This window comes from Rhincodon typus, chromosome 11 (genome assembly GCF_021869965.1).
Source record: "Rhincodon typus isolate 14 chromosome 11, sRhiTyp1.1, whole genome shotgun sequence".
Classification (NCBI taxonomy): domain Eukaryota; kingdom Metazoa; phylum Chordata; class Chondrichthyes; order Orectolobiformes; family Rhincodontidae; genus Rhincodon; species Rhincodon typus.
The window spans coordinates 300007-327149 of NC_063342.1; the positions used below are offsets into that span (position 1 = coordinate 300007).

The window sequence follows — 27143 nt, forward strand, 5'->3', positions numbered from 1 at the left end:
GATGATAAGGCTAAGAGATTTGATTCAAGTTTTCCGAAATTATGAGGTGTCTCGCAGTGTTAAGAGGGAGAAAAGCGCATCAGAAACCAAAAGGTGTGTAAGTGTTTTGCAAAAGAGCAATGCAAAGTGAGAAAAAATTCCAGCTAACCTCAGCACAAACTGGACAAACAGCACCTCATTTTCCATTTGGGATTCCTGCAGCTTTCTGAACTTAATATTGAGTTAAACAATTTTAGGGCTTGAGCACCTGGCCCCAGGCTTTCCCCCAAACCCACACACCAGGCCAGGTCAAAACGTGGGCTGCTACCACATGCTACCCATTGTCAGCCATTAATAGTCCCCATTAGCAGCTATTCATTCCTGCAGACTGAGTTTTAGCCACTCCTTTGTCTGTCAGCTGTTCTTTGCTCACTGTTTGGGCCCTATATCCACCTACCATTTACCGTCTCTCCCACAAACACTCCCCACCCATACCCCAAAAAGACAATCTTAAGACAATCTTCTGTGTAAGAACCATCCCTTCCTCACTACCATCAGTTGTGAGAAGGATCACTGGACCTGAAACATTAACTCTGATCTTTCCACAGATGCTGCCACACCTGCTGAGATTTTTCAGCAATTTCAGTTTTTGTGTTTTCCTTCTGCACTGTAACAGTTCTGCGAATCTGTGTGATTGTGTGAGTTCAGCTTTTTTTAATCCATGTTTGAACCAAAGCTGTCCTGAGATCAGGGGATGAGTGCACTGGAAGATCTCAAACTAAGCTGCATTCTGCAGCTTGATAGCATTGTTGAAGCAGCCTTCCATCACTTTACTCATAAATGAGTGTACAGTAGCCTGATGCAGTTGGATATGTCTACTTTTTGCATACAGGATTTACTTGGGGACTTTGCCATTGCCAACTAGATGCTAATGTTGTAGGTCCATGAAAATGTTCTACTGACAGGTCACCAAACTGAAATGTTAACCAATTTCCTTCACAAGTGCTGCCTGACCTGCTGAAAGTTCCCACTATTTTCTTTTTTTTATTTTACATTTACAGCATTTGCAGTATTTAGCTTTTGCATGTAACTTTCTGGAATTGTGAATTTTGGGTACCATGCACATAGAATACGGTATGTGATTATGTACACTGTATAGGGTCATAGAGATATACAGCACGGAAACAGAAGCTTCGGTCCAATTTGTCCATGTCGACCAAATATCCTAAATAAATTAAGTCCCATTTACCAGCATTTGGGCAGTGTCCCTCAAACCCTTCCTATTCATTTACCCATCCAGATACAATTAAAACATTTAAAAGGTATCAGCCTCCATCACTTCTTCCTCTGGCAGTTCATTCCATACACGCACCACCCTCTGTGTGAAAAAGTTGCCCCTTAGGTCCCTTTTAAATCGTTCCCCTCTCACCTTAAACCTTTGCCTTCTATCCTGGGGAAAATACCTTGACTATTCACCCTATACATGCCTTTCTTGATTTTATAAACCTCTATAAGGTCACCCCTAAGCCTCCGACTTTCCAGGGAAAATAGCCCAGCCTCTCCCGGTAGCTCAAGCCCTCCAACCCTGGCAACATTCCTGTAAATCTTTTCTGAACCCTTTCAAGGGTAACAAAATCTTTCCTCCAGCAGGGAGACCAGAATTGAATGCAATATTCCAAAAGAGGCCTAACCAATGTCTTGTACAGCTGCAGCATGACCTCCCAATTCCTATACTTAGTGCACTGACCAATAAAAACAAGTATACCAAATGCCTTCTTCACAACCCTGTCTACCTGTGACTCCACTTTCAAGGAACTATGAACCTGCACCCCAAGGTCTCTTTGTTCGATGACACTCCCCAGGACCTTACCATTAAGTGTATAAGTCCTGCTCTGATTTGCCCTACCAAAATGTAGCACCTCACAGTTGTCTAGATTAAACTCTGCTCTCCTTGGCCCATTGGCCAATCTGATTTAGGTCCTGTTGCGTTCTGACGTAACCTTCTTGGCTGTCCACTACATTATGTGCGAGTGAGGGTCAGAACAGGAGGATATGGCGGATGAATGTGTGGCTAAAGAATTGGTGCAGGGGGCAGGGATTCGGATTCCTGGATCATTGGGATCTTTTCTGGGAACTTTCCTGTTCAAGAAGGACAGTTTCCACCTGAACTGGAGGGGGATCCAATTTCCTGGTGGGCAGATTTGCTAGTGCGGCAAGGGAGGATTTAAACTAAATTGGCAGGGGGTGTGGTTTGGTCCTTAACTGCAGAGAGGCAAGTATGAGGGTGGAAGGAGATACAGTAATCAGAAATAGAAAGTTAAAGAGACAGGTCAGGCTGGAACAGGAGAGGGATTGAGGAATGCCTGTTGGATTAAATTGCATCTATTTCAATGCAAGAGAGCTGACAGGTAAGGCTGATAAACGCAGGCTGTGGATAGGTACGTGGGGCTGGGATATTATAGCCATTACATAAATATGGCTAAAGGAGGGACAGGACTGGCAGCTTAATGTACCAGGGTGCAGGTGTTTTAGGCAGGACAGAGGTGGAGGAAAGAGGGGAGGGGGAGTTTTATATTTGACTCAGGGGAGTATAACAGCAGCAGTCAGAGATGAAATAACTGAGGGATCATCCGATAGGGCTTTGTGGGTGGAGCTAAGAAATAAGGAGATGGTGACATTATTGGGGTTGTACATAAGCCCCCAAATAGTCAACAGGAATCAGAGGAACAAATATGCACGGAGATTGCAGAGACTTGCAGGACAAATAGCGTTGTCATAGTAGGGGATTTTAAGTTTTCCTAACATAGACTGGGACTGCCATAGTGTTAAGGGATTAGATGTTAAATGTGTTCAGGAAACTTTCCTCAAGCAGTATATAGAGGGTCCTGCTCAAGAGGGGGCAAAACTCCACCTACTCTTGGGAAATAGGGCAGGACAGGTGACTGAGGTGATGGGGGAACACTTTTGGGACCAGTGACTTTAGTTCTATTAATTTTAAAATAGTTATGGAAAAGGACAAAACCAGTCCATAGGTTCAAGTTCTAAATAGGGGCAGGCCAATTTTGATGGAATTAGACAGGATCTTGCAGGGCTTGATTGGAGTAGCTTGTTTGCAGGCAAAGAAACCTCTGGCAAGTGGGAGGCTTTTAAAAGTGTGATAGCTAGAGTTCAAGGTCTGTAAGTTCTTGTGAGGCTGAAGGGCAAGGTTGGCAGGGAACCCTGGATGACAAGAGACATTAAGGCTTAGATCAGGAAAAAGAAAGAGGCATGGCTCAGGTACAGGCAGCTGGGATCAAGGGAATCCCTTGAGGTGTATAGGGGATACACGAGTTTATTGAAGAAGGAAACCAGGAGGGCTAACAGGGGGCGTGAGCTAACTTTGGCTGAGAAGATTAGGTTGAATCCAAAGAGATTCTTTAAGTATATTAAAAGGAATATCTAGAGAGAGAATAGGACCCCTCAAGGACCAAAGTGGACATGTATGTGTGGAACCGCAGAAGATGGGTGAGGTCTTCAATGAATATTTCTCCATGTTTACGACTTGGGAACTTGGGGAAGTTAGTGGCAATATCTTGGGAACAGTCCATATCACAGTAGAAGAGGTGTTGGTAGTATTAGAATGTATGAAGGTGGATAAATCTCCTGGTCCTGATCAGATATATCCAAGAACCCTGCAAGAGGCTAGAAAAGAAATTGCGGGGGTCCTGGCTGATGTATTTGCATCATCATTAGCCACAGGTGAGGTCCTGGAAGACTGGAGGGTAGCGAATGTTATGACCTTGTTCAAGAAGGGCTGCAAAGAAAAACCTGGGAATTATAGACCAGTAAGCTTAACATCTGCGGTAGGTAAGTTACTTGAGAAGATTGAGGGATAAAATATAAATGCATTTAGAAAGACAGGGTTTGATTTGGAGTAGTCAGCATGGCTTCATGCAGGGGAGATCATGCCTCAAAATTTTTTCAAGTTCTTTGAATTGACCAGGAAGGTTGATGAGGGTAGGGCAGTAGATGTAGTCTGCATGGATTTCAGTAAGGCCTTTGATAAGGTTCCACATGGCAGGCTGCTCAGGAAGGTTAGATCACGTGGAATCCAAGGAGAGTTAGCAAATTGGATACGCAATTGGCTTGATGGTAGGAAACAGAGAGTAATAGTGGAAGGATGCTTGTCAGACTGGAGGCTGTGACTAGTGGTGTGCCTCAGAGGTCGGTGCTGGGCCCATTGCTTATTGTTATCTATTTCAATGATTTGGATGAGAACGTACAAGGCATCATTAGTAAGTTTGTGGATGACACTAAAATAGGCAGTATTTTGGACAGTGAGGAAGGTTATCAGAAATTGCAGCAGGATCTTGATCAGCTGGAGAAGTTGGCTGAGAAATGGCAAATGGAGTTTAATATAGAAAATTGTGAGGTGTTGCATTTGGAAAGCCAAATCAAGGTAGGAGTTTCATGGTGAATAGTAGGGCCTTAAGGAGTGTAGTGGAAAAGAAGGACCTTGGAGTTCAGGTGTACAGTTCTCTGAAAGTGCACTCACAGGGGTGACACGGTGGCTCGGTGGTTAGCTCTGCTGTTTCACAGTGCCAGGGGCCTGGGTTCGATTCCATCCTTAGGCAACTGTCTGTGTGGAGTTTGCACATTCTCCCTGTATCTGTGTGGGTTTCCATCAGATGCTCCAGTTTCCTCCCACAGTCCAAAGATGTGCAGGCTAGGTGGATTGGCCATGCTAAATTGCCCATAATGTTCAGGAGTGTGTAGATTAGGTGGGTTATACGGGGATGAGTCTGGGTCAGATGCTCTGAGGGTCGGTGTGGACTTATTGGGCCAAAGAGCCTGTTTCCACACTATAGGGATTCTAAGATCTCAGTAGACAGGGCAGTGAAGGTGGCTTTTGGCACACTGGCCTTCATCAGTCAGGGCATTGAGTACAGAAGTTGGGAAGTTATGTTGCAGTTGTACAGGACTTTAGTGAGGCCACACTTGGAGTATTGTGTTCAATTTTGGTCACCTTCCGATATGAAGGATGTTATTAAACTGGAAAGGGTACAGAAAAATTTACAAGGACTGAAGGGACTGAATTATAGGGAGAGGTTGACAAGCTCGGACTTTTTTCTTTAGAGCTTAGGAGACTGAGGGGTTATCTTATAGAAGTTTATAAGATCATGAGAGGCATGGATAGGGTGAATGCACTTAATCTTTTTGCCAGGGTTGGGAATTGAGGACTAGAGGGCATTGGTTTAAGGTAAGAAGGGTAGGAATGCATGGGAACCTGAGGGGCAATGTTTTTACACAGAGGGCGGTATGCATATGGAATGAGCTGCCAGCTGACTGGTTGAGGCAAGCACATGAACAACATTTAAAAGGCATTTGGATGAAAACATGGATAGGGAAAAGTTTAGAAGGATATCAGCCAAGTGCAGGGAAATGGTGTTAGCATGGATGGACATTTTGGTTGGCATGGACCCGTTTGTGCTGAAGGGCCTGTCTGTATGCTGTAGGACTGTATGACTCTATGACCGCCAATTTTGGTGTCATCTGCAAACTTATTCACCATACCTCCTATATCCAGATCATTTAGATAAATGACAAAAAGCAGTGAATGCAGCACTGATCCTTGCGACAAACCGCTGGTCACAGGCCTTCAGTCCGTAAAGCCACCCTCCATCATCACCCTCTGTCTCCCACTTTCGAGGAAATGTTATATTCAAATGGCTAGTTTTCCCTGTTATCCATGCGATCTAACCTTGTTAACCAGTCTACCATGTAGAACCTTGTCGAACGCTTTGCTGAAATCCATATAAACAACATCCACCGTTCTGCCTTCATCAATTCTCTTTGTCACTTCTTCAAAAAAAGTTAGTGAGACATGATTTCAATACGCACAAAACCATGTTGATTATTCCCTAATCAGTCCTCGCCTTTCCAAATATGCGTAAAGCCTGACCTGCAGAATCCACTCCAACAAGTTGCCCACCAGTGATGTCAGGGTCACTGGTCTATAGTTCCCTGGCATTTCCTTACTACCTTTATTAAATGACTGTATGATGTTAGCCAACCTCCAGTCTTCTGGTACCTCAATTGTTGCTATCAATGATTCAACTATCTAAGCAAGGAACGCAGCAATCACTTCATAAGAACATAAGAACTAGGAGCAGGAGTAGGCCATCTGGCCCCTCGAGCCTGCCCCGCCATTTAATAAGATCATGGCTGATCTTTTTGAGACTCAGTTCCACTTACCCGCCCACTCACCATAACCCTTAATTCCTTTACTGTTCAAAAATTTATCTAGCCTTGCCTTAAAAACATTCAGTGAGGTAGCTTCAACCACTTCACTGGGCAGGGAATTCCACAGGTTCACAACCCTTTGGATGAAGAAGTTCCTCCTGACCTCAGTCCTACATCTGCTTCCCTTTATTTTGAGGCGATGCCCTCTAGTCCTAGTTGCACCTGCTAGCGGAAACAACCGCCCTGCTTCCACTTTATCTATTCCCTTCATAATCTTAAATGTTTCTATAGGATCTCCCCTCATTCTTCTGAATTCCAATGAGTATAATCCCAGTCTACTTAGTCTCTCCTCATAATCTAACCCTCTCAACTCTGGAATCAACCGAGTGAATCTCCTCTGCACCCCCTCCAGTGCTAGTATATCTCTTCTCAAGTAAGGAGACCAAACTGCACACAGTACTCCAGGTGTGGCCTCACCAGGACCCTATACAGCTGCAGCATAGCCTCCCTGTTTTTTAAACTCCATCCCTCGAGCAATGGCAGACAAAATTCCATTTGCCTTTTTAATTACCTGCTGCACCTGCAATCCCACCTTCAGCGATTCATGCACACGGACACCCAAGTCCCTCTGCACAGCAGCGTGCTGCAAATTTTTACCATTTAAAACATAGTCCATTTTGCTGTTATTCCTACCAAAATGGATGACCTCACACTTATCAACATTGTACTCCATCTGCCAGACCTTTGCCCACTCACTTAGACTATCTATATCCCTCTGCAGACTTTCTGTGTCTTCTGCACACTTTGCTCTACCATTCACCTCAGTGTCATCTGCAAATTTTGGCACACCACACTTAGTCCCCAACTCCAAATCATCTATGTAAATTGTAAACAATTGAGGTCCCAACACTGATCCCTGATGCACACCACTAGCCACTGACCGCCAACCAGAAAAACACCCATTTACCCCTACTCTTTGCTTTCTACTGGTCAACCAATCCTCTATCCATGCCAATACATTACCTGTAATACCGTGTAACTTTATCTTATGTAGCAGCCTTTGGTGTGGCACCTTGTCAAATGCCTTCTGGAAATCCAGACACACCACATCCACAGGTTCCCCATTGTCCACCATGCAAGTAATGTCCCCAAAGAACTCCACCAAATTTAGTTAAACGTGACGTACCCTTCATGAACCTATGCTGGGTGTTCCCAATGGGACAATAATATCCAGATGTCTTGCTATTTCTTCCTTAATGATAGATTCAAGCATTTTCCCCACTACCGAAGTTAAGTTAACTGGCCTATAGTTACCTGCTTTTTGTCTACTTCCTTTTTTAAACAGTGGTGTCACATTGGCTGTTTTCCAATCTGCGGGAACCACCCCAGAGTCCAGTGAATTTTGGTAAATAATTACTAGTGCATTTGCTGTTTCCCCCATCACCTCTTTTAGTACCCTGGGATGCATTTCATCAGGGCCAGGAGACTTGTCTACCTTTAGCCCCATTAGCTTGCCCAGCACTGCCTCCTTAGTGATAATGATAGTTTCTAGGTCCTCACCTGCTATAACTTTCTTGCCATTAGTTTTTGGCATGTTTTCCCTTGCTTCCCAGACAGTTCTAGGGTACACCTGATCCAGTCCTGGGGATTTATCCACCTTTATGCATTTTAAGATGTTCAGCACCTCCTTCTCTGTATTATGGACACTTTAGATATCGCTATTTATTTCCTCAAGTTCTCTAGCTTCCATGTCCTTCTCCACAATAAACACTGATACAAAATACTCTACTAGTATCTGACCCATCTCTTGTGGGGTTTTTTTCCTTTATTTGTTAACGGGATGAGGACATCGCTGGCTAGGCAGCATTTATTGCCCATTCCTAATTGCCCAGAGGGCATCTCAGAATCAACCATATTGCTGTGAGTCTGGAGTCACAGGTAGGCCAGACCAGGTAAGGATGGCAGTTTCCTTTCCTGAAGGACATTAGTGAACCAGATGGGTTTTTCCTGACAATCAGCAATGGATTCATGGTCATCGTTAGATTCTTAATTCCAGGTACTTTTATTGGATTCAAATTCCACCATTTCCCATGGCAGGATTTGAACCCAGGTGCCCAGAATGTTATCCAGGTCTCTAGATTAACAGTTCAGCGATAATACCACTATTCCACACGTAGGCAGCCTTGCTGATCTTTAAGGGACTGTATTCCCTCCTTAGTTACTCTTTTGTACTTAATGTATTGTAGAAACCCTTTGGATTCTCCTTAACCCTATTTGCCAAAGCTATCTCATGCCCCCTTTTTGCCCTCATGATTTCCCTCTTAAGTATACTCCGACTGCCTTTATACTACTCTGGGCATTCACTCAATCCCTGCTGTTGATTCCTGACATATGTTTCCTTCTTTTTCTTGACCAGAACCTCAATTTCTCTGGTCATCCAGCATTCTCTGCACCTACCAGCCTTGCCCTTCACCCTAAGAGTGTTATTACAGGGAATAGCAAAGCTCCTCTGATAATTAAACTAAAACACAAGCCCCAATCTGTTATGACAGGAGTAGGGCTTCTCCTCTAATAATTACCCCCAAAACACCCAGAGAGGCTCATCATTCCCTTCATAATCTATTAAGAGTGGTTAAAAGAAAGAAAACCCCTGATCTCCACTTTACAAGTAACAAGAAACAATTTATTTATTTAAACCAACAATGAATAAATTAACAAAATTACTAACAAACTAACAATTCCCCCTTAGATTACTAACTACTCCCTAACTGGTCTAAATTCTGCTGGAATGCTGTTTAAATAAAAACAAGTCCAACTAATATAAACCCAATTAATAACAAGCAATAAATTGTAACTTAATCACTCCAAGTTCACACAGACTGTCTTCTGGAATCTTCTGTCATCTCCATTCTCTTCACAAACACCTTTCTTCATTTATTTCTATAATTTCTTCAATGAGGACTTCAAGCTAAAATACCATGGTACCTTTGATTAATTAGGTGAGGGTGGTTTTTTGGAATGGAGGCCTGTGACCAGCAGTAAGCTGCAAGGATTGGTGCTGGGTCCACTACTTTCTTTCATTTATATAAATAATTTGAAGGATGTGAAAGTATGAGGAATAGTTGGTAAGTTTGCAGATGACATCAAAATTGGTGGTGTAGTGGACAGTGAAGAATCTATCTGAGTACAACAAGACCTTGATGAGGGACGATGGGCCAAGCTGTGGCAGATGGAGTTTAATTTAAATAAAATGTGAGGTGTTGCATTTTGGTAAGGCAAATCAGGACAGGACTGATACACTTAATGGTAGAGTCCTGGGGAGTGTTGCTAAACAAAGAGACCTTGGGGTACAGTTTCATAGCTCCCTGAAGAAAAAGTCACAGGCAGACAGGATAGTGAAGAAGGCGTTTGATACACTTGCCTTTAGTGGACAGTGCATTGAGTGTAGGAGTTGGAATGTCATGTTGTGGCTGTACGTGACATTAGATGTCTTCGAAAGCGTTAGACGTGATGACTAAAACTGTAAACAGTACTCTAGTTAAGCATCACATTGAAGGCCCATGTCTGTTCAAGGAGCAAAAGATTTATCCAGCCTACTCCCACTTTACTGCTTTTGCTGTATGGCTGTATAGGTAACTGTACTTTTGGTCCATATGCAATTGTTTGTAAATGCAATGAAAGTTTTCTACTTCTCTATTCTTGCACTCAAAACCTCTTGTAATCAAGGTCAACATATCTCTTTTCATCATTCTGACCCACTTAATTCCATTCCCGACTGCATTGGTTGATTAATGTACTTTGGGCAGAGATAGATAGGTTCGTCAGAGGTAGGTGGGTTCTTGAATAGCAAGGTTACGGGGAAAATGCAGGGGTTGAGGAACATATTAACCGTGATCAAATGGCGGAGCAGCATCGGTGAGCCAAATGGCCTAATTCTGCTCCTATATGTTACGATCTTATGGGCAATTAGAGATGAGAAACTAATTTAACATGCTGCTTTAATCTGAAGAACAAATTATAAACATGGAAATGATTAATCCTGTCACCTTCTGGCTGGATCAGTCATTGTAAGAAGCTTTTACCTGCCTACTCAAATTTAAAAGAGCATTCTCACTCCCAGTTTTGTTTGGCATAGGGCCCTCATAGAGTCATAGTCGTTGAGTCATACAGCACAGAAGAAGTCTGTTGGCCCATCAAGTCTGTGTTAATCTGTCTGTACTAATTGCACCTCCCACCACTTGGCTTGTAGACTTGAATGTTATGATATTTCAAGCGCTCATCCAAATACTTTTTAAAGATTGTGAGGTCTCTCACCTCTACTGCACTCCGAGGCAGGGGATTCCAGATTCCCACCATCCTCTGGTGAAAAAATATTTCCTCAAATCCCTCATGCCCATCACCTTAAAATTGTGCCCCCTCGTTCAACTAAGGGGAACAGCTGCTTTCTATTCACCTTGTTCATGCCCCTCATAATCTTATACACCTCAATCAGGTCTCTTTGTTAAATGCCACAGGCTGTACCCCCCAGTCTTCAGTGCAAAAGAAAATGAGTTTGTAGATAAATGTATGGAGAATGGGACTGAATACATGAGAAATATTATATAATGTTGCTGCATCATCCTTGGTTTCAAATATTGTATTTTACAACTTCACCTGACAAATTAGCAGTGCTCGGAAAGCTTGAGATTTCAAATAAACCTGTTGGACTATAACCTAGTGATGTGTGACTTCTGACTTTGTCCACCTCAGTCCAACACCAGCACCTCCACATCATGGCTTCCGTCGACACCACAAACTGCTGGCTGGATCTCCAAGAAGATAGCACATATCGATACTTCATCTAACGAAAGAGCAGTGCTCCGAAAGCTAGTGATTTCAAATAAACCTGTTGGACTATAAGCTGGTGTCATGTGACTTCTGACAGTTGTATTTTGCAGGCTCTGTGTCCTCTTTATAAATGAACTATTTTCATATTACAGCTTTGGAGAAAAAGGAGCAGGAGAATGAACAGTTACGATTGGATTGTGATCATTTTAAAGCTAAGCTGCAAACAGCACAGGCAGATTGTCAAAAGGAACGAGAGGTAAAATTTAATTGAGTGACTTGACCTCACAGCCACCCCGATTTAATACTCACTGGTCTTGTGAACTTTCATATGATCCACAACAGCTGTCGAAACATCCAATATGACACTCAATAAGATCATCGGAAAAGGATTAGACCGTTCGACCCCTTGAGCTTGTCACGCCATTCAATGACAACACGGCTGATGACTGGCTCCATAAACCTAATCAAAACTGAAAGAACTGCGGATGCTGTAAATCAGGCACAAAAAAAGAAGTTGCTGGAAAAGCTCAGCAGGTCTGGCAGCATCTGTAAAGAAAAAAATCGGAGTTAATGTCTCGGGTCTGGTGACCCTTCCTCTATAGACATAACTTTGGACCATATCCCTTAATACCTCTGTTTTGACAAAAGTTATCTCAGATTTAAAATTCACATAACACACCGGCAGAGATACGTTTGTGAGAATTGTGAAAGTTGATTAACAGATCACTCCTGAAATAAACCAAATGAGATGAATAAAATTGAACTTGCATTTTTAAGGACTCTTTCAAAAACTTAGGGTGTTCCATTGTATGTTACAGCCAATAAAAAGCTCTGTAGTGTGATCACTGGTGTAATTTAGGAAATTTTTTTATTCATTTTTGTGGGATGTGGGTATCGCTGGCTAGCCAGCATTTGTTGCCCGTCCCTTGTTGTCCTTGAGAAGGTGGTAATGAGCTGCCTTCTTGAACTTTTTTAAAAACTTTGTTCATGGGATGAGGCTGTTGCTGACCAGGCAACATTTATTGCCCAGAGGGCAGTTTAGAATCAACCACATTGCTGTGGGCCTGGACTCACATGTAGGCCAGACCAGGTAAGGATGGTAGTTTCCTTCCCTAAAGGACATTAGTGAACCAGATGGGTTTTTCCAGCAATTGACAATGGGTTCATGGTCATCATTAGATCCTTAATTCCAGATATTTTATTGAATTCAAATTCCATCTGCTGTGGTGGGATTTGAACCTGAGTCTCTGGAATGTTACCTGAGTCTCTGGATTAACAGCCTAGCAATAATACCACTAGGCCATTGCCTCCCCCTTATGCTGCACTTCACTTGCTGTGGGTTGACCCACAATGTCATTAGGGAGGGAATTCCAAGATTTTGACCCAGCGCCTGTGAAGGAACGGCAATATATTTCCAAGTCAGGATGGTGAGTGGTTTGGAGAGGAACTTGAAGGTGATTGTGTTCCCATATGACTGCTGCCCTTGTCCTTCTACATGGATATGGTTCATGGGTTTGGAAGGTGCAGTCTGAGGATCTTTGGTGAATATCTGAAGTGCATCTTGTAGATAGTACACACTGCTGTGACTGAGCATCAATGATGGAGGGAGTGGATGCTTGTGGATGTAGTGATGTAGGATGATCAAGCGGGCTGGATGGCGTCAAGCTTTTTGAGCGTTGTTGGGGCTGCACTCATCCAGGTAATTGGGGAGTATTCCATCCCACTCCAGACTTGTGCCTTGTAGATGGTGGACAGGCTTTAGGGAGTCAGGAGGTGTGTTACTTGCCACAGTGTTTCTAGTCTCTGACCTGCTGTTGTAGCCACTGCATTTATGTGGCGAGTTCACTTGAGTTTCTGGTCAATGATAGCCCCCAGCATGTTGACAGTGGGGCGATTCCTTATGAATAGGAAGGGAATAGAGGGATACAGATGCTGTAAGTGAAGACAGTTTTAGTACGGAAGGGCAAAATGTGTTGGTGCAGAGTTGGAGGGCTGAAGGCCTGTTCCTGTGCTGTATTGTATTATTCTTCTTATATTTTCAGTGATGGTAACACCATTGAATGTCAAGGGACAGTGGTTAGATTGTCTCTTATCGGTAATGGTCATAGTCTAGCATTTGTGTAGCGCAAATGTTACTTGGCACTTGTCAGCCCAAGCCTGTATATTGTCCAGATCTTGTGGCATTTGGACATGGACTGCTTCAGTATCTGAGGAGTCGCGAATGGTGCTGAATATTATGCAATCATCGGCGAACATCCCCACTTCTATGATAGAGGGAGGGGCATTAAAGAAGAAGCTGAAGATGGTAGGACTACCCTGAGGAAGTTCTGGAGAGAGTACTGGCGGTGACAGGACTGGCCTCCAACAACAATGACTATCTTCCTATGAGTCAGGTATGACTCCAACCAGTGGAGGGTTTGCCCCCGGATTCCCATTGATTCCAGTTTTGCCAGGGTTCCTTGATGCCACACTTGGTATCAAGAGCTGTCATTTTCACCTCACCTCTGGAATTTAGCACTTTTATCCATGTTTGAACCAAGGCTGTAATGAGGTCAGGAGCTGAGTGCCTGTGGTGGAACACAAACTGGGCGTCTCTGAGGAGGTTATTGCTGAGCACATGCTGCTTGATAGCACTGTTGATGACACCTTCCATCACTTTACTAATGATTGCGAGTAGACTGATTGGGTGGTAATGGTCAGGTTAGATTTGTCCTACTTTTTATGTAAGGATATACTTTGGCAATTTCCCACATTGCTGGGTAGATGCCAGTGTTGTAACTGTACTGGAACAGCTTGGCTAAACGAGCAGCAAGTCCTGGAGCACAAGTCTTCACTCTATTGCTGGAATGTTATCAGGGCCTGTAGCCTTTACAGTATCCAGTGCCTCCAACCGTTTCTTGATATCACGTGAAGTGAATCGAATTGGCTGAAGTCTGGTATCTGTAATGCTGGGGACCACTGGAGGAGGCCGAGACTATCATTCGTTTGGCACTTCTGACTGGAGATTGCTGCGAAAGCTTCAGCGTTATCTTTTGCACTGATGTGCTGGGCTCTTCCATCATTGAGGATGGGGATATTCGTGGAGCCTCCTCCTCCAGTGATTTGTTTAATTGTCTACCACCATTCACGACTGAATGTGGCAGGACTGCAGAGTTTAGATCTGCTCCATTGGTTGTGGGATCGCTTAGCTCTATCTATCACTTGCTCCTCTTACTGTTTGGCGTGCAAGTATTCCTCTTTGGTGGCTTCCCCATGTTGACGCCTCATCTTCAGGTATGCCTGGTACTGCTCCTGGCATACCCTCCTGCACTCTCCATTGAACCAGAGTTGAGCCCCTGGTTTGATGGTAATGGTTGAGTGGGGGATATGCCAGGTCATGAGGTTAAGATTGTGCTGGAGTACAGTTCTGCTGCTGTTGATGACCCACAGCACCTCATGGATGCCCAGTTTTGAGTTGCTAGATCTGTTCAAAGTCTGTCCCATTTAGCACAGTGATAGTACCACATAATGGAGGTTATTGTCAATATGAAGGTGGGACTTAGTCGCCACAAACATTGCATGGTGGTCACTCCTACTGATATTGTCATGGACAGATGCATCTGCAGTTGGTAGATTGGTAAGGATGAGGTCAAGTACACTTTTCCCTCTTGTCGGTTCCCTTACCGCCTGCCGCAGACCCAGTCTAGTAGCTATGTCCTTTAGGATCCGACCAGCTCAATCGGTATTTTTGCTGCCAAGCCATTCTTGGTGGTGGACATTGAAATCCTCAGTGCTTCCTCCAAGTGTTGTTCAACATGAAGTAGTACCAATTCATCAGCGGAGGAAAGATGGTACATGGTAATCAGCAGGATGTTTCCTTGCCAATGTTTAACCTGAAGCCTTGAGACTTCATGGGGTCTGGAGTGAACGTTTAGGACTCCCAGGGCAACACCCTCCCGACTCTATACCACTGTGCCACCACCTGTGCTGGGTCTGTCCTGCTGGTAGGACAGGATATATCCAGGAATGGTGATACTGGTGTCTGGGACATTGTCTGCAAGGTATGATTCTGTGAGCATGACTATGTCAGGCTTTTGTTTGACTTGTCAGTGAGACAGTTCTCCCAATTTTGGCACTAGCCTCCAGATGTTAGTGAAGAGGACTTTGCAGGATCAATGGGGCTGTTTCTGCGGTTGTCTTTTCTGGTGCCTAGGTCAATTCCAGGTGATCTGTATTGTTTCATTTCTTTGTGACTATATAGCAATTTGGTACAACTGAATGGCTTGTTAGGCCATTTCAGAGGCTATTGAGAGTCAACCACATTGCTGTGGGTCTGGAGTCACATGTAAGCCAGACCAGGTCAGGCTGGCAGATTTCCCTTCCCTGAAGGACTTTAGTGAACCAAATGGGTTTTTCCCAACAATCGACACTGATTTCATGGTCATCAGTAGATTCTTAATTCCAGATTTTCTCTTGAATTCAAATTCCACCATCTGCCATGGCAGGATTCGAACCTGGGATCCCAGAACCTTACCTGGGTTTCTAGATTACTAGTCTAGCAATAATACCACTAGGCCCTCACCCTTTTCTGATGCGGCGGCATTTGTTCTTGGAATGTGAGCTTCACTGCAAGGTTGTTTCTTCCCGAGAAAGTGTTTTTCAGCCACCTGTTGAACTGCTGCATTTTATGTGTGCAGATAAACCTCCTGTGCTGTCAAGAAGAAATTCCAGGATTTTGACTCAGTAATAGTGAAAAAATAGTAATATTGTTCCAAATCAGGATGATTGTGTGACTTGGAGAGGAACTTGCAGGTGGCGATGTTCCCATCTATCTGCTGCTTCTGTCCTTCTAAGTGGCAGAATTTATGGGTTTGGAAGCTGCTGTTGGAGAAGCATTGTTGAGTTACTATAGAACATCTTGTCATTGGTACCTACTTCTGCAGTTGTGTGTCAGTGGTGGAGGGAGTAAATGTCGAACATTATTTAGGGAGTGCTTCTTTCATGCTCTCCTCTCCCCATTCCCACGTTCCTTTGTGTCTCCTCCCCTAGTGCCCTTCCCACAGCCTCAAATCCTTCCCAATTTTGGATTTTCTGGTATACACTCAATTTATTTCATAATTCAACAAACCCTCATTGTCCTTGTAACTTGCCCTTCACTGTCTTACTGTTTTCTCACACTCATCGCCTGCTTCATACTTTCTACATGATTTCCTCTTGTGATTCCATTCTTCGCCCCAACTCCTCCCTTTCTGCTTCCCCTATGTTTACGGCAACCACTCCTGCAGCCATACTATTCCCCTTCTGCATCTCCTGCTGGAAACATTTAGACTGATGCTCGCTTTCATCTTATTTTGGGCACCTTCCAGCTCCCTTTATAGCTTACTCAACATTGTTGCTGATCTTCTTACAACCCCTTACAAGCCCTTCTAGCCCATTCTCCTTGCCCAAGACACAAGAAGCAGAATAGAGAATTGGAGACATCTTGAAGGGTTTTAGGGCTGGAAGAGATTGCAGAGAGGAGAACGGAAAAGAATATAGAGATTTAAATGTGGGGATGAGAACTTTAAAATCAAGGCATTGTTGTTCTAGTAGTTGAAGGCTAGCAAGTGCGGGTCAATGGCTGAAGTTGGGATTCAAGCAGTGGGTGAAGGGTGTTAAATAGTAGACTAGGCAGGATGTCATTGGATAATTAAGTCTGAAGGTGCCAAAGGCATAGACAAGGCTTACACCAGCAGAAATAGAGGCAAAGGTGGAATTAGGTGGTCTTGATAATGTGGAGGATGTGGATCAGAAAATCTTCCCAGAGCCAAATAGGATAAACAAAAATTGTGAACAGACTGGTTCAGCCTCAAACAGTTATGCTTTTGATTTTCACTGAAGTTATACTTAAATCATAGGATGATTACAATGCTGAATGAGGCCATATGATTCTATACCTTGGGCCCCTCTTATTATGCTCATTGTTCTGCTCCTTTCCCTATAGACTTGCATTTTCTTTTTCCCTTGTCAAGTACTAACAGAGCCATACAGCATGGAAACAGACCCTTCAGTCCAACTTGTCCATGCCAAGCGTGTTTCCCAAACTAAACTAGTCCCATTTGAAACTGTCTCCAACACTCATGGAAAATACATTTCGCCATAATGACTCATCTACTCTCTGATCCTTTCACAATTATTTTAATTTGATGCCCTCTAGGTATTGACCCATTTTCTACTGAAAACACTTTCTCCTTTTGGTTTGTGGAGTGATTTTGAATGACTCTTGTCACCCCAATTCCTTCTGTGCTAATCTTAGCTACTATAGGCTGTCCACTTAATGGAACTCCCTCATCTATGATGTTAATGTGGTTAATCTATTCTGGATCCTTTCCAAGGCCCTGACTTATTTCCAAAAGCATGATGCACAGAAGTGGACACAATACTCAACCTAAGCCTAACCATCTTTGGTTTTGTTTATAAAGCCAAGGCTGCCATTTACCTTTTGAACAGCTTTCTTAATCTGTGCTACTACCCTCACCTCCAGATATTTAAACACAGGCCCAAGTCTCTCTATTCCTATACCATTTTAAAATTATACTATTTTAGTCAATCTCATTCTTTCTACTGAAATGAATCACTTCACACTTGTCTTCGTTAAATGTTGTGTGTGTGTGTATTTCACCAGTTTATTTAGATCATATTAATGACTACACCCTGCTTTCCGTTCACTATTGCACGCTTGTTTTCTGCCATTTAGCCATTTTGTAACCAGGCTGTTATCGTCCATTTTATCCCATACATTTTCTGTGTATGTGGTACAGAACTAATTTCAAGAAGCTTCACTGGATGGAGTATGAGTTAGAAATGTAATAAATGCTGACAGCTAGTACTGGGAAACTGCTATCAAGCCAAAAAGATGATATGGTTTATGATTTTCAGTGCCAATGTAATGCCATTTATGTAGGTGGACATCCCAATGATTGGTGGATCATATCAAGTAGCACACCTGTTCTGCTGTTTGCAACAATAAGAGTACTTACTTGATCAATAACCCGTGCTTACAAAACCCACAAAACAGTATGTGCTAGGAATTTACATTAACAAGTTTGAAACGTGGGCAGCTTAATGCTTACTTAAAGCAACATATGCTCATATGCAGAGCCTTCTCCTCTGCAACAGAAAGAACATGCAGACTTTGCGCCTTTTTCAGTGAATCAAAAGATTAGAGTTCAACTGTCACCTGCTGCATTTTCCATTGCAACACCATAACCAATCAGCTTATGCTAGCTAAGCAGTGGAAATCAGGGGGTTATCTCTCTGCTGGTTGGAGTCAGAGCTGGAACATAGAAGGATGGATTTTGTTGTTGGAGATCAGTCATCTCAGCTCCAGGGCATTTCCGCAGGAGTTCCTCAGGGTGGTGTCCTAAGAACATCCATCTTAGCTGCTTCATCAATGACCTTCTCTCTATCATAAAGTCAGAAGTGGGAACGTTTGCCAATGAATGTTCAGCGCCATTCACGACTTCTCAAATACGGGAGCAATCCATGTTCAAATGCAGCAGGATCAGGACAATTTTCAGGCTTGGGTTGACAAGTGGGAAGTATCATTTGCACCATACAAATGCCAAAGCAATGGAAATCAGGGGGTAAACTCTTTGCCTTCAGAAAGAGACAATCAAACCACACACCATCCCCCCCTCTTTTTATATTCAATGGTATTATCATCACTGAGTCCCCATTATCAGCACCCAGGGATTACCATTGACCAGAACCTCAACTGGACTCACTATATGAATATAGTGGCTAAATGAGCACTTCAGAGGCTAGGAATACTGTGGCAACTAATTAACCTCCTGAATCCTTAAAGCCTGTCCACCATCTACAGGGCACAAGTCAGGAGTGTGATGGAATACTCCCCACTTGCCTGGATAAGTGCAGTTCCAACAACACACAAGATTTTATTCATTCAGGACAAACCAGCGTGCATTTTTGGCACCGCATTCACAAGTATCCACACCTTCCACCAATGATGCTCCTTAGCAGCAATATGTAAAATCTACAAGATGCACTGCAGAAATTCACCAAAGATCCTTAGATAGCACCTTTCAAACCTACAACTACTTCCATCTAGAAGGATAAAGGCAGCAGATAAGGGGGAACACCATCGCCAGCAATATCCCTTCCAAGCTACACACCATCCTGACATGAAAGTATATCGCTGTTCTCCCATTGTTGCTGGATCAGAATCTTGAAATTCTGCCTTAAGGGGCAGTGGGTCTATCTACAGCACAGCAACTACAACAGTGCAAGAAGGCAGCTTATCACTACCTTCTCAAGGGCAACTAGGGATGGACAATAAATGCTGGCCAGCCAGCAATTGCCATGTCCCATTAGTGAATAAAAAGAAGTCAGTACTTTTTTCTCATGCAGTGTAAATTGTTGTTCCCTTTTAAATTTTGTGTTTTTCTGGATGTCCTGATGTGTGCAAGCCAAAAAAATTGTTTTTTTTCAAAAATGTCAAAGTTTTCATTTAATAATAATGTGATCAACTGAAATGAAATTGGCATTTGATTTTTGATGCAATATGAAATAATGATGAATTAATAGTCTAATTAATGCATGCCCGCAATGTTCCCCCTAATTTTTGTTTTTCTTCTGCACAACCTCTGAGGTCCATGCATAGCAGTAACATCTGGAACATGGGAGGCACTGGCCTATGGTTTATCGCTGGACTGTTAATGCAGAGACCCAAGTGACATCCTGGTGACCCAGGTTTAAATCCCACCATGGCAGATGGTAAAATTTGAATTCACTAAAAATCTGGAATTAAGAGGCTAATGAGGATGACCACGAATGCATTGTTGATTGTCATAAAAACCCATTTATTTCACTAATGTCCTTCAGGGAAGGAAGCTGCCATCCTTACCTGTGCTTACCTGGTCTATCTTATATGTGGCTAGAGACCCACAGCAATGTGGTTGACTCTAAACTGCCCTCTGGGTAATTAGGATAGGCAATAAATTCTGGTCTAGCCAGCGACGCCCTCATCCCATGAATGAATAAACAAAAAACAGGTTGGCATACTAATTGCTGTGCATGGACTCTTGGAACAGCTCGTTATTTATACAGTTTAGAGGGAACATTGCCTGCCCAATTTACTTTCTCATTGCTCATTTACTGTCATCTCTTCCATTTCTTTTCTGCTGTCACTGAAACCAATTTCATACCCTTTGTTTATGATTGTTTTTTTCTACCGCACTCACTCCGAGATTTTAAATTATTTTTCAGGGTGGTCCTCTTGTACTTGTAGTGATTAAAAGCAGCATCAAATATAGAAGCCAAAAGATGTCTCTTTGCTGGCTTAGTAGTTCCTGCTGAAATTGTTTCTCTTTCTTTGAAGGAAAAATTAGCATCGAGGATACAGTTGAATGAAGCAAGACAACAGCTGCTTCAACAAGCTGAATACTGTACTGAAATGGGTGCCGCAGTCTGCACTTTGCTCTGGAGTGTCTCCAGCAATGAGGAATCTGTTAAATTTATCCTTGGAGGAGTAAGTTGTACTGGGATTTCTCTGACCTTACAATTGAATGTGGTTGAATGGGAAACACATTCAAAGCTAGTGTTAAACAGTAATATGAATTACATTTTAAATCTTGTGTTGATTTGATTACAAACATTTGCCCATGGAGAGGAATCAGCCAACCTCAGGTCACAGTTCTAAATTATTTTACAGCAATAAAAAGGCAGAAGGACGAGAAAAGACAGTGGTGTAAAAATAAGGAGTTAGAACATAGAACTGTACTGTACAGGAACGGGCCCTTTGCCCCGCGATGTTGTGCCAAACATGACACCAAATTAAACTAATCCCTTCTGCTTGTCCTTGGTCCATTTCTCTCCATTCCTCGCATAGTCATGTGCTCATCTAAAAGTCTCTTAAACGCCCCTATCATTTTGCCTCCACCACCACACCTGGCAGTGCGTTCCAGGCTCCTACCATTCTCCATGTAAAAAAACTTGCCCCTCACATCTCGGTTCAACTTTCCTCCTCTCACCTTGAATGCATGCCCCCTAGTTTTAGACATTTCAACTCTGGTAAAAAGATTCTGACTGTCAACCCTATCTATGGATCTCATAATTTTATAGACTTCTATCCAAGTCCTCCTTCAGCCTCCGCCACTCCAGAGAAAACAACCTGAGTTTGTCTAGCCTCTCCTTATAGCTCATACCCCCTAATCCAGGCAGCATCCTGGTTCGTCAACTTTACTAACACCTTTCACCCCAACCTCAAATTCATCTGGACTATCTCTGATACCTGCCTCTCCTTCCTGGATCTCTTCATCTTCATCTCTGGTGAACGCCTCAAAACTGACTGGACATGTCACCCATGGAGTGGGAGGGGTAGTTAAAATAGTTGGCGACCAGAAGGTGTTGTCGTTTGTTGCGTACAGAACGCAGATGCTCAACAAAACGAGTCTATGCTTGGTCTCACTGATGTAGAGGAGGCCACATCGGGAGCAGCGATACAGTAGACAAGTTGACGGATGTTCAGGTGAACCCCTGTCTGATATGGAAGGTTTGTTTTGTGTCTTGGATGGAGGTGAGTGGGAAGGTTAGGGGCAGGTGTAGCACTTCCTGCAGTTGCAGGGAAATGTGCTGGGGCGGTGGGACTCCCACAGCTACCTGGACTACCCCACCTCTCACCCACCCTCCTGCAAGAATGCAATCTCCTACTCCCAATTCCTGCGCCTCCACCGTGTCTGCCCCCAAGATGGGGCATGCCACTCCCACATTTCCCAGGTGTCCTCCTATTTCAAGGATCGTAACTACCCCCTCCAGTGATCGAAAATTCCCTCAACTGTATCTCTTGCATTTCCCGCACTTCTGCCCTCACATCCCCTCCCCCCAACAAAAATAAAGACAGAATCCCCCCACTAACCTCCGTATCCAACGTATCATTCTCCGCCACTTCTGCTACCTACAATCCGACCCCACAACCAAAGAGATATTTCCCTCCCCACCTCTAACTGCCTTTCGTAGGGACCGCTCACTCTGCAACTCCCTCGTCCGCTCCATGCTCCCCACTAACCCACCACCCCGGCACCTTTCCCTGCAACTGCCTTGTCGAAAGCCTTACTAAAATCCATGTAAACTGCTCTACCCTCATCGATCACCTTCGTCACCTCTTCAAAAAGCTCAACCAAGTTAGTAAGACATGACCTGCCCTACACAAGGCCATGCAGACTATCTCTAATTAGGTCATGCTTTTTCAAATGTGCATAAATCCTATCCCTAAGAATTCTCTCCAATAGCTTCTCAACCACCGATGTGAGATTCACTAATCTATAGTTTCTGGATTATCACTAGTTCCCTTCTTGAACAGAGGAACAACATCGGCTACTTGCCAGTTCTCCAGAACACCTCCAGTGACTAATGAGGATACAAAGATCTTGGTCAAGGCCCCAGCAATCTCCTGTCTTTCCTCTCTCAAGAACCTGGGGTAGATACCATTGGGCCCTGACAACTTATCCACTTTAATGGTCTTCACGAGTTAAATTCAGTTATGCTTATTTGTGTAGTATTATTCCACTGCGCACAAATGATAACATCATCGGAATCTAGGATATTTAAAATATGATTGTTTGCAAAAAAGGAAACCATGTTTGACAGATTTTTTTGTTATAGGTTAGAAAAAAAGATAAAGGTTAGATTAAAACGTTGATCTTGTGTCCTTGAAAACCCCAAAAAGCATTGAATAAAATGTAGCAAAAAAAAGGCTGATATGCAAAATAAGGGATCATGGAATTTGGGATAATATATCAGCATGGATAGAGCCTTGTTTAATGCACAGGTAGTAGCAACTAGGGATAAGTGGGGCATCTTCAAATTCAAAAGCTGCAACTAGTAGAGTCTGTATAGTGATTAGTACAGCGGTCTCAAATATTTACGTTGTATTAAAATCTTAGGGCTGAATGTTACTTTCTCTGCCAAAGTCCAGATTGTGTCAACATTTTTGGAGGGCTTTCGCCTTAAGACATAGCACGTTCTCTCACTCTACCTTGCCAAAATCACCTCATTAATTACCTACCACACTCCTATGTCATTCCTCATATCTGATTTCACCGCATCTTACCATATGCCTTTCCTGGAACAATTCACCACTTACCAGGTTTCTCAGAATTTACCAACATTCTTTACTCCCACAACTTCTTTACTTGCCTATTTCTCCCTCTTCCTCCCTTTCTTCTTATAGGGCCTCCCTTTCCTTTTCTTTTTCCTCTGCTTTTAATCGTAATTCAAACTGTTTAATTTTCTTTTCATGTTCAAGCTGCTTCATTTGCAATTGACTTTTAGCCTTTTCCAACGATTCGGATTACATTTCTGACAATCGTAAATGCTGCACAATTGCCACAATTATCTCCCCTTTTCTCTTAGACAACTCCAACTCCAACTCCAGCTTGTTTGCCAAATTCCAAAAGCATTGCCTTGTTCACCTCCCATAAAACTCCCAAAGTGACTTCTTCTACCCCCAGGAAACTCTTAGTGACTGAAAAAGCCATTATTACACAAGGCACACCCTATTTAAATGAACCCAATGCAATACCTGAAATAAAAAAAACGCCGACACTCACTGCCTTTGAGTCCAGTAATCCTAAATCCAACCTAGAATTAGAGATTTTGATCCCGAACGGCCCCCAGTTTGTTATGGACCAAATCAAATCCCCTCAAAATATATTAAGAAGATGGCCTAGGTCCTGACTTTTTCTGATTTAAAGACAAGTGTCAAGCATTGCGTTTCAGATTCAATTTGATTGGTCAAACTACCAGTCTTGAAGCAAAACACACTTTATTAATACACTATAATTAAAATATAACAAAAGAAAGAAGAAATTGGAATAACAATTTTATTGGAAAACTTAACAATAATAGGTTGTTCAACTACTAAATAACATTTGTTTCAATGTAGTAACATCTGGTAAACACCCAATAAAAACCGAAAGAACTGTGGATGAAGTAAATCAGGAATAAAAACAGAGGTTGCTGGAAAAGTTCAGCAGGTCTAGCAGCATCTGTGAAAAAAACTCAAGAGTTAACGTTTCGGGTACGGTGACAGGTCTGATGATTTTTCCAGCAACCTCTGTTTTTGTTCAATAAACACACACCTGGTAAAGGCAAACTCAGTAAAATAGGTTGTCTTACATGCAATTCTCCTGTCCAGGAGGAAAATTTTCAAGAGAAAACTCTGAGAGAGTAAGAGTGGCAGAGAAAGATGTACTGTAGCTTGCAAACCCAGCTTCAAGACCCCAGCAACTGCTACCCAAAAACTAAAACTAAAAATCCTGGTTCAGTGGGAGCTTGACCCTGCCCATTCAGGCTGCTTCTATTGTTCCAACTTGTAGAAGAAACCCAAGGCCTCGCAAGCCATTTACTTTATTGGCTTTAGAGCAGACTGCCCAGCGCCTGTGTCACAACCTTTCTTCGTTAAAAAAGCAGCACAAAATATACCTCTTAAAGACATAGTATTGTCACACTATATATGTGCTCCTCATTTGCCTGCTGACTGTTTGGTGACCTATAATATTTTACCCACAAAACCTCATTTGTTGATCGTTGTAAATATTATCCCTTTTAACTGACTCCCTAGTAATGATGCACCTCCTCTTCTGCACTTTCCCCTCTCCTGCCTGAAGATTCTATTCTCCAGAATGTTAATTTGCCAGCCTGTCCCTCCTTCAACAATGTCTCTGTGATGCAACAATATCATAATTCCAAGGATCAATCCACACCCTTAACTCATCTGTTTTACCTGTAATACTCCAGGCATTAGAGGCCATCCAGCCTCACATTATTGGATCATAGAGTGATAGAATCCATACAGCGTGGAAGCGGGCCATTCGGCCCATCACGTCCACAGCGGCCCTCCAAAGAGCATCCCATCCAGACCCATCCCCTACTCCATCCCTGCATTTCCCACCCTAGGCACTATGGGCATTTCAGCATAGCCAGTCTACCTAACCTGCACATCTTTGGACTGTGCGAGGAAACAGGAGCACCCAGAGGAAACCCACACAGAATGTGCAGACTCCACACAGACAGTCACCCAGGGCTGGAACTGAACCCAGGTTCCTGGCACTATGTGAGGCAGCAGTGCTAACCACTGAATCACTGTGCCGCTTTCCCCCACTCCCCAACATGGTTATTGGGTCAAGATCTCACTCTGCAAGGAATATCTTGTGCTTGGTGTGCAATGACCATGCCACAGTAAGACAATTCACAAACAGGCATCTTCCACTCCCACTCCCTACCCACCAAAATACATTTTGGGACCTGGAACATCAGGACTCTGATGGATTGTCCCAACAATGAAACTGCCTCAGAACTGCTTCAGGAAGCGGTCCTCCTCAAGCTTCATTGCAATTTCTGTACGTCAAGAGGCACAATGGAATCTAGAGCATTACACCCAGCCACCTCATCAAATGCCACCTGTCCCATCTGTGACAAAATCCGTTACGCCATAAACCCATCACCCGGAGTGAAAGCAAGTCATCCTTGACCTTGAAGGATTGCCAAAGAAGAAGTCTGCCCTCCCCTGCTTAATCCCTCCTACCTGTTCCACTTTTCCCTTCTATTAGCAAAGACCCATAAGACAGAGGAACAGAAATTAGGCCATTTGACCCATTGAGTCTGCTCTGCCATTCAATCATGGCTGATAAGTTCCTCAACCCCATTCTCCTGTTTTCTCACCATAACCCTTGATCCCCTTGATAATCAAGAACCCATCTACCTCAGTCTTAAATGTACTCAATGACCTGGCCTTCACAGCCTTCTGTGGCAGTGAATTCCATAGATTCACCACTCTATGGCTGAAGAAGTTTCTCCTTATCTCCGTCGTAATAGGTCTTCCCTTTATTCTAAGGCAGTGCCCTCGGGTCCTAGTCTCTCCTACAAATGAAAACATCTTCCCAACGTCCACTCTGTCCAGGCCATTCAGTATTCTGTAAGTGTCAACCAGATCCCCCCGTCATCCTTCTAAACTCCAATGAGTATAGTCCCAGAGCCCTCAAACATTCCTGATATGTTAAGCTTTTCATTTCTGGGACCATTCTCGTGAACCTCCTCTGAACCCACTCCAGGGCCAGTACTTCTTTCCTAAGATATGGGGCCCGAAACTGCACACAATACTCCAAATGTGGCCTGACCAGAGCCTTATAAAGCCTCAGTAGTACATCCCTGCTTCTATATTCAAGTCCTCTCAAAATAAGTGCCAACATTGCATTTGCCTTCCTGACTACTGACTCAACCTGCAAGTTTACCTTGAGAGAATCCTGGACTAGAACTCCCAAGTCTCTTTGCACTTCAGACTTCTGAATTTTCTCCCCATTTAGAAAACAATCCATGCTTTTATTCTTCTTACCAAAGTGCATGACTTCACACTTTCCCACGTTGTACTCCATCTGCCACTTCTTTGCCCACTCTCCTAACCTGTCCAAATCCTTCTGCAGCCTGCCCACCTGCTCAGTACTACCTGTCCCTCTACCTATCTTTGTATTGTCTGCAAGACCCCATACAGCCTTTTTAACACTCCATCCATCCTTTTCTGTCCATCCTTCTTAACCAGTTTCTCTCTTCCCTATTTCCTCTTTTCATAAGTTATAGGAACAGAGGTAAGCCATTCAGCCAATTGCATCTGCTCTTCCATTCAATGAGGTCATGGCAGATCTAATAACCCTCAACTCCACTTTCCTGTCTTTTTCCCATATTCTTGATTCCATTACTGATTAGCAGTCTGTCTACTCCAGCCTTGAGTTTCCTTAACAACCATGCCTCGACAGCCCTATGCATTAAAGAATTCCACAGATTCCTCCTCATTTCTGTCTTAAATGAGTGACCCCTTATTCTGAATTATGCCCTCTGGCCCTAAACTCTCCTACAAGGGGAAACAGCCACTCTGCATCTATGCTAACAAGCTCCCTAGGAATCTTGTATATTTCAATAAGAGGACTTCTCATTCTCCTAAACAGTGTAGGCCCATCCTCTTTCCATAAAACAGTCCCTCCATACACAGTATCACTCTAGTGAACCTTCTCTGAACTGCCTCCAAAGTCAGTATACGAGACAACAAGGTGCAGGGCTGGATGAACACAGCAGGCCAAGCAGCA

General features: G+C 43.3%; 1 protein-coding gene across 1 annotated transcript in view; it reads left to right on the plus strand.

Annotated features, from left to right (window-relative positions):
• LOC109935986 (heat shock transcription factor 2 binding protein) overlaps positions 1 to 27143 on the plus strand; it is a 138174-nt gene that overhangs the window by 33465 nt on the left and 77566 nt on the right. Inside the window, exons 3-4 of the mRNA XM_048603302.1 lie at positions 11181 to 11284; positions 20387 to 20536. Of these exons, the coding sequence (XP_048459259.1) occupies positions 11181 to 11284; positions 20387 to 20536 (254 nt within the window). The remainder of the gene's footprint in view (positions 1 to 11180; positions 11285 to 20386; positions 20537 to 27143) is intronic.